The 7,732-nt window shown below is 41.2% G+C and overlaps 1 protein-coding gene across 1 annotated transcript; it reads left to right on the forward strand.

Moving 5' to 3' along the window:
- The first annotated feature begins 1,963 nt into the window (after positions 1–1,963).
- Positions 1,964–7,171, forward strand: LOC142765649 (kunitz-type serine protease inhibitor A-like). Its single transcript, XM_075866991.1, has 6 exons — positions 1,964–2,108; positions 2,184–2,278; positions 2,440–2,622; positions 4,014–4,196; positions 5,746–5,931; positions 6,726–7,171. The coding sequence occupies exons 2-6, from the start codon at positions 2,227–2,229 to the stop codon at positions 6,806–6,808; spliced, it is 687 nt and encodes a 228-aa protein (XP_075723106.1). The 5' UTR covers positions 1,964–2,108; positions 2,184–2,226; the 3' UTR covers positions 6,809–7,171.
- Positions 7,172–7,732: the final 561 nt, after the last annotated feature.

Genomic DNA, 7,732 nt, shown 5'->3' on the forward strand with positions numbered 1-7,732 from the left:
TTGATAGATTTTGTGCTATAATGGTGCGATGCAATCGCACCATAGTCATTTCGCGCTGTGTTTCTGAGTTAAAAAGCCGTGAAGTTTATGTAAATGTCGGTAGGCATTTGCTTGTAACTGGCGCCAGTCTCCCACCTGTCGTCGGAGTAGTTTAGGAGAAGGACGGGCTCTGGTTCATTTTCCAGAACTTGCGGGTAGGGTTCGGTGAAGTATGTGCCTAGAAGAAAACTAGAGCAGCCAGGGCTCCGACAACATAAAGCAACTGACCGGGAAAATGACACAGTTGTAGTATTTTAATTGCGAAAAAATCCCAATGGCTTTACAGGATACATATTTATAAAGAACTGTAAAATAAATTTGTTACTTAACGTGCAACGCAGTCTGAGTAAAGTGGTGTTTCATTTCCCACCCAGCTCTGTATTCTTGCAGTCACTATAAGCGAGGGTCATGCACAAACCCTTCAGCTTAAAAACGTAGTACCTTACCCACTCAGCAGGATCGGATGGTTTACGTTTCCCACTCTCAAAGGGGAAGGGGCAGGGCGTACACAGTACGAGATAAATTGGTAGTGCCACCTATTAACGAGATCAATTTTATAGCACCGTTTAAAAAAACTCGCAGCACTCGTGTGTTTCAAGTAGTGCACCACAATAAATTCAGCGTTATCTTTTTTTTTTTGCACAATAAGAGCACGACTTAACAAGAACGTCCACGTACCACAAGAAAAAAACTTGGCGAATGAGAGAACGAGCGAAGTTGAAATACATGAGAGCAGTTGGGCCAATGACAAAGATGCGTATATGTAAAACAGCAGTTGTTACTGAGTTAACTATCGAAGACGTACGAGATCGTTTCAACGTTGTGAAACCTGTGGTGTGAGCTGCTGCAGCGAAAGATCGTTCATTCACAGCCAAAAAAACACGCCAACATTAATGGCGGGATGTGTAATACAAGCTTCAGCAGTTTCTAGCTAGCAGAACTTCGGTTCATCGCATTATAAGACAAGGACAGAGAGGGGTACAACACTGGTGGTAAACTTAAATTCCTTTATACATAGTAAGGCGTAGCAATATATAGTGGGTTATGCACATGCGCAGACAAAGTTGATTCCGCTCATCATCCTTGCGAGGCCACTACTTACGAAGAAACACATTTCTTATCGAAATAATAATCAGATGAATCACTGACACAGTCATAACTTTTCTTTTAAATAAAATAGGCTTCTAATAGCCCTCGAGCTGTTCGATCTGAGCTTCTATCCAGAGGTTTGTCTCCAGATGATCTGGCTTCTACCCAGAATCTTCAATTCTTACTGCCGTGTAGTCATAGCTCCCTCTGGCTTCTTCATAGCGAGGTCAAGTTGTCAAATTTCTAGTCAATCGCTTGTCATTCTACCCACTACTTGGACAGCATGAAGATTACTTGATGTTTGTACCTTTCTGCCACAGCTATCTGGTGAAAGCGGGGGTGTGGAACGATCTCAATACAGCTGTCACGTTAAAATAAAAGTGGCGAAGCACAATGCAAATCCCGCTACAACAACATATGATTTCATAGGCCTAATCGTTGCTGTGCAAATTCCGAAGGCATCGGTTCAAGCTTTGGAGGTCTGCTTCCGATGAGGGCTACAGCGAAAATGACCGCGATTTTCAACAACTTGTTTACAGAAAATTGCACAGGCCGGGCTCAATAAGATGTTCTCTACAGAAAAAAAAAACGCCTGCTATGTGCGCAAGAAAATCTCGTCATTCGATACAAAATGCAGGAATTGCGTGTTTGCGCTGTATTCGCTGCTAAACTGGACTCTTCTGCCAATCCGTTATTACGGCCCTAACGTCCTACGCGCCAACCTCAAGAAAGACGTCAGTATGATTACTGTGCTTGTTGGAAATACAGCTAATCCACAATACAGCCCCTGAAGACTAAATACAGAAAGGCATTGGCCTTACAGGGAGGGCTTGACGCAGGTGCGTTGTAAGCTGTCAAGAAACAACGTCGATTGTTCTGTGGGGACCTCGAGGAAACACAGTCGCCGGTATAGGACGTCGATTCGTTTCTTGGAGGACGTGCTTTCTTTCCACAGGGAAGAAAACACCTGCAATCGCGTCGTGAGTAAATGCTTATAGCTGTAGGCACACGGACTAATAATAGAAAGTAATCGTGCATTTTTGTACATCCAATAGGTCTCGACAGGGAGATGACCCGCTGTCGCGCGAGATTAAAGAAATGAAACTTCTACTGGGCAGCTGCGTCTTGCTTTCTCTCTGGGTTACGTATGGTAAGTTATTGTTCTTTTCATGTCGTTTTGCCTCCATGGGAAAGCGGCCGCCTGACCACGATTTGACTTTGCTGCCTTGGGGCTAGCAGTCAAAAACCACAACTTCGATGAGCGTCGTAAAACGTATGAATATGCTTAATTGCGCAATTTACGTTTTTCAGCCGAGCATGGGACAACGCCACACAGATGCCTCAAACCACCAGCTCTTGGCATCTGCCGACCATTCTACAAGGTTTTCTACTTCAATTACACCGAATACAAGTGCCGAAAGTTGAAAAAGGGTGTCTGCATTGGAGGCAACAATCACTTCCCATCGCAAATGAGTTGCCAAATAGCCTGTATACGTAAGTGCATTTGTTTTGTTATCTTTTACAACCGCCAGTTCACGCGCATGGACAAAATGCCGAATAAATATTTGTTTTACCTGTCACATGACGCAAACGGCAAAGAATTCTACATGCCAACATTTCATTCTTAACATAAACAGAGGGGACCCCCCATTGTCAACGTCACAGGAGCTCGCACTGTTCACTAAACTGGGCTCACCGATTATGTCATTCATCCACGAATGCCAGAAGCTTCGCAAGAAATGTCGTAGCTGCTTTTTCAGCCGTGTACCGATAGTTTTGATTTGATTGATATGTGGGGCTTAACGTCCCAAAACCACCATATCATTATGAGAGACGCTGTAGTGGAGGGCTCCGGAAATTTGCCGATAGTTATTTGAAAACTGTGGTAGCTGCTTTTTTTTCTGTCATACAGTGATAGTAATTCAGTTCTGTCTTCAATACTTTGCACTAAGGACGTAATGATAGACATGAAATGCTTGTTCAACAACGCTGACTATTTCATGTGTGCCCGTTCATAGTAAACAATTACCTATATTTGTTTAATAAATCGTAATAAGGTGGGCGCTGCCAAGTGCACCCTTTAACCTCGGAGTAAGCCTGGTTGCAACCAGTACTATGTTCAATAATAGTTTCTTGCATTAAAGAAAGTGAAGGTTCTGAAAACTTTGACTTCATTTTTTTAGCCGCGTCACGTACACACTGTTTACAGTATTTTAAAACTCTTACTATCATGTATTGAAAGGGGAGCGAGTTCAAATAAGCTGATCAACATAAGTCACCCAGCCCGTTTTCTGTAGTTTCCTCACTGCAACTTTTTAGATAATTAACCTTTATATCGTACCCTGCACACCCGCCAGAGTATCTAAAAATATCACAATCAGTGCAGTGACTTGTACTTTTCTACATGTTTTACCTGGAAGTACCTTGTAAATCCAGAATGAATTTACCACTCAGCTATTTCAAAGATTAGCGAAAATAATGACTGCTTTGGTGCGAACTCAAGAGCAGGACAAACGGGTGCATAAATACGAGCGCCAACTTCCAATTATGTTTATTGTGCTGAACACAGAAATATTTAGCCAATCGTATCATTTTACCACGAATATATATTTTCGTACTATGCACAATAGACCTAGTTGGAGTTTAGCATCCATTTGCGTATGCCTTTCTACCCTTGTCTCAAAAGTTCGTGCTAGAGCCGTCTCGATCTCATACAAACTATCCCGAACCGCCACGGTAAGATACAAAAACCTCCGCGTCATTGAAAACTTAGTGTCATGTTTCGTCTCAACACAACGCTTCCCAGAGCTCTACCAAGGCGCGATTGTCTTAAGAGATACTCATATCACCATGAAATTTGTTTTTTTTTGTTTTTTGTTCCTCAGACGTAGAAGGAAAGAAGCCAAAGAGGTGCCTGGAAACAGCGGAAACATGCAACTGTACCGCGAATACGCGGTCCTGGTTTTTCGATCACAAGAGAAATTACTGTAGGATGTACAATCACACAAAGTGCGCAGGCGGAGTGAACCGTTTCGAATCAGAAGAGGACTGCATAAAGATTTGCCAAAGTAAGCACCGAACGTACACTTAGGGACATAATGTCTTAACCAGTTTTAACCAATTTTTCTTTACACCATGTAAGATGTGACTTTCCGATTGTACAGTTCGTTACTCAGATGTGATAGAGGAACAGTGAATTCAGTAAGCGAAAATAGACCAATGATCTGAGAGACCCGTTTGTTTTAAAACACAGCAATATTAAGTGCAACATGAAATAACTGCAACTAAAGTGGTTGCTTGGGCGTGTTGATACGACATAGTGAAAAAGTGAAAAAATGCTCTGTATGTGTATTTCTTTGCCTGGCCTCTCGTTTTCCAGGCTGTTTGTTTTTTCACTATTAATTAACATGGCTCCACAAACCAATTGCTGCTATCTCAAGAGACCTGTAGATTTTCTAGTGCATCTGCTAGTAGGCTACCCAATACATTAGTAGCACGAACACCTCCTGTAACTTTTTTTTTCTCTTCAAAACACTTCTCACCAAGCAATCCACTTTTTAATACTCCGAAAAAAATATTCGAGTAGTAGAACTGATACAAAACCAATTATGGTGCTTGGAGTTCCACAATCGCTGCATGAGTTTACTTAAGATAAGGACCAGTGAACAGTTACAATGAATAATTGAAATACAATAAATGATTCCAGTATAACAGCAGACGCTTTTTTTGCGAAGGGCTGCAATTGTTCTGGCACCTGGCGGAAGATATTTTATTTGCACCGGTCTTTCTACGTGTCTCCCGAGATTAGTTCCCGCTGAACATGAACCAGAAAATCATGTAAGGTGTGCAGCATAGGCCCACTAACACCGACGAGCCAGTACCACAACCGGACATTTAAGTGTAGTACTGTCGTCACCTCTTGTTTTCGTTTTACAACGCTATGCTACCGGGCAGCGAGCGCAGTGTTTCAGTTGGGCTCTCAAAGGTGGTTTCGTTTTTTGACAAAATCAATTTACGTACTTCTTGTGTCGACCGGGAAAGAATGTGCATATGTACAAAATTTTCTACTTTTTCTTGTCTATTTTTTCAAGAAAACATGAGTTTTACGTTTTAATAAGTATATACACGTGTTCTGTGGCAACTGTTTTTTTGTTTGTTTGTTTTTCTGTTTTTTATTTTACTTTCTTTCGTTCGTTTTTCTACTTATTCTCTCACTGGCTGCTCAGTGGGAGGGGGTGTAAAATCGCACAACTGGTTTTAGAAGCGTATACCTTTTTTTTATATATATATAGAAGTGAAACATGAGATCGTCGCCATAATATTCCCAACGCGCTCAACGTGCGAAATTCAATAATCTGACTCGAAGGCACAAAGGCTCTTCAAGTTATTGAATTCATATATTATCCAATAAAGTGCGTCGGTAACCACAGCAGCATAGTGCCTACGACAACAACGTTTTAAATTTTAGCTATATTCACGTGAGTGAAACTGCCTTTGTTTTTGTTGTGAACATTTTATTTTATTGCATCTAAACACAGTTAGAGTGTCTAATCAAACAACGTCCAATTTTTTTTTTTTTGCAAGGTTCGCTATGAATTGTTTGATTTCAATTTCCAGACACGGCAAAGCCAAAACCTGTCTGTAGCGTGGCGCCAAAAATGAGCTGGTGGCTGTGCGTTTTGAGGAAGAAGCACTGGTACTTTGACGCCGGAACGAACACCTGTCGCCAGTCCGAGAGCAAGAAATGTGGGAACGGCGACAACCGGTTTAGCACCTTCGAAAAGTGTATGGAGCGATGCAGCTGTAAGTGCTTGATATATTTTCTCACTTGAAAGTTCGAAGTAACCGTGCCTTGGATACGAGAAAGGCTAATCAGTGGAAATGGAAATGAATGCATGGAGTATTAGCTAGAAGCAGCTGAAGAAGTCATGAGGAAACCCGCTGATATGATGGAAGCGCTGCGGCCGATGGCGTCCGTGACTCAAAAACGAGTTCTGCTCAGGCATTCAGCAGTATTCTACGAAGGCAGTTACCGGTAGTTCAGCTCATGACTCCAGCCTGGATTGCGTGACTATATACGAAAAACATTGTAAGCATCCACCTTTGAGGAGGCATGGTCACACGCTTCTGAAGTTCTTTCTGACGCTTCTGAAGTTCTATATTAGAGAACATAATTTAAGAATGTTAACCATGCAGAGCCCGTCATTAGTACGGCATCTGTGGGGCCTTGTAAACTCGTAAAAACAAAACAATCTTCCTCATAGAAGAACGACGCAAACGCTATAGCTGAGCTAGTGGGTATGGTTCCTTACCAAAAAGTAGACACTTACAACGCTTACTAAGTGTCTACTTTTTGTCCTCTAGTTTGCGCTGTTTCAAATAATAAAGAACAACAAAACCTCTGTGTAAGCCATAACACAATAAAAGAGCGAAGTTGTTCAAGTGATTTTGTACTACGCTGTTTATTTAAATGTTTACTGAAGATGTAAATTGTTCCTTTTATTTCTCTGTTCTATGATTAGGTCCTTCACTGCAAGAAAATTTGGTAGTAGATGTACTAACACACGTACGTTAACAATTTTATTTTTCTCCTCCAGATGTGGGCTGCCAAAAGTGCAAGAACGGCGTCCCGTATTATTACCCAAATGGAACGACACCCTGCGGAGCAGAACCCGAGTAGAAAAGTCGCAGCGATCGCTGTTGTGGTACTGCCACGGGCAGCAAAAGCTCTTCATCTGCCGAAAAAAACTTCATGTGCCAGTGATGACAACATTGCATGAAAAAGTTAACACGTAGTCATTCGTTTGGATATGACAGGCTGACTCGATGCTGCTGTAAAAGTTTGCAAACCAGAAATAGAAACAGCATAAGCAGCAGTAACCATCTAATGACTTTCGTTCACTAACCACAATTTTAGTTCAGCGTTCCCTATCAACGTGAATTCGAACTTCAGCCACATCATGCAATGAAGTTAGTTTCATTTTCAAATTAGCTAAATATGTGCCACACTCCCTTGGATAATGTATTAAAGGTACTCAATGAATTTGATAGCTGAGTCAATTTAGATATTGCCCGAATCTATTCCAAGTAGTTTTCCACGCAGTTTCACCCTGATAATCAGGTTATTTTTCTTAATAATTAATTTCAGCGCACCGAATACATCTAAAAAGCACGCTGATCTTTTGTAGTTTGTTTCACGTACGCAAGGCAACACACCGGCTGATACAAAGCGGGTAAGACATGGTGAATATTATACCAATAGCAATGCTTTTTTTTTTTTTTGGCTTAGCACCACTTTTCGCTTATCGATTAATTTGTCGCAGTTTACATACGAACACCGGTTTTCACTATTTAGTGTATAGTGTCAAGCAATAACTTAACGGCGCTGTGTTTACATTGTTAGCACACACACGAACGAAACTAGAATTACCAAAAACCTATCATTGTTTGCTCTGTAACTTCTTTCAATAATGCTTAGCATACATATTTCACACTGTGTGAAAGCTGCTAGATTCTTAAGTTAATCAAATTTTGCATTTACATACAATAATCTTGATATTCCGTGTATTATTTTATGATTTACCCTTTAAAATATTTTAGTAAA

This window comes from Rhipicephalus microplus, chromosome 6, assembly GCF_043290135.1.
Source record: "Rhipicephalus microplus isolate Deutch F79 chromosome 6, USDA_Rmic, whole genome shotgun sequence".
Classification (NCBI taxonomy): Eukaryota; Metazoa; Arthropoda; class Arachnida; order Ixodida; family Ixodidae; genus Rhipicephalus; species Rhipicephalus microplus.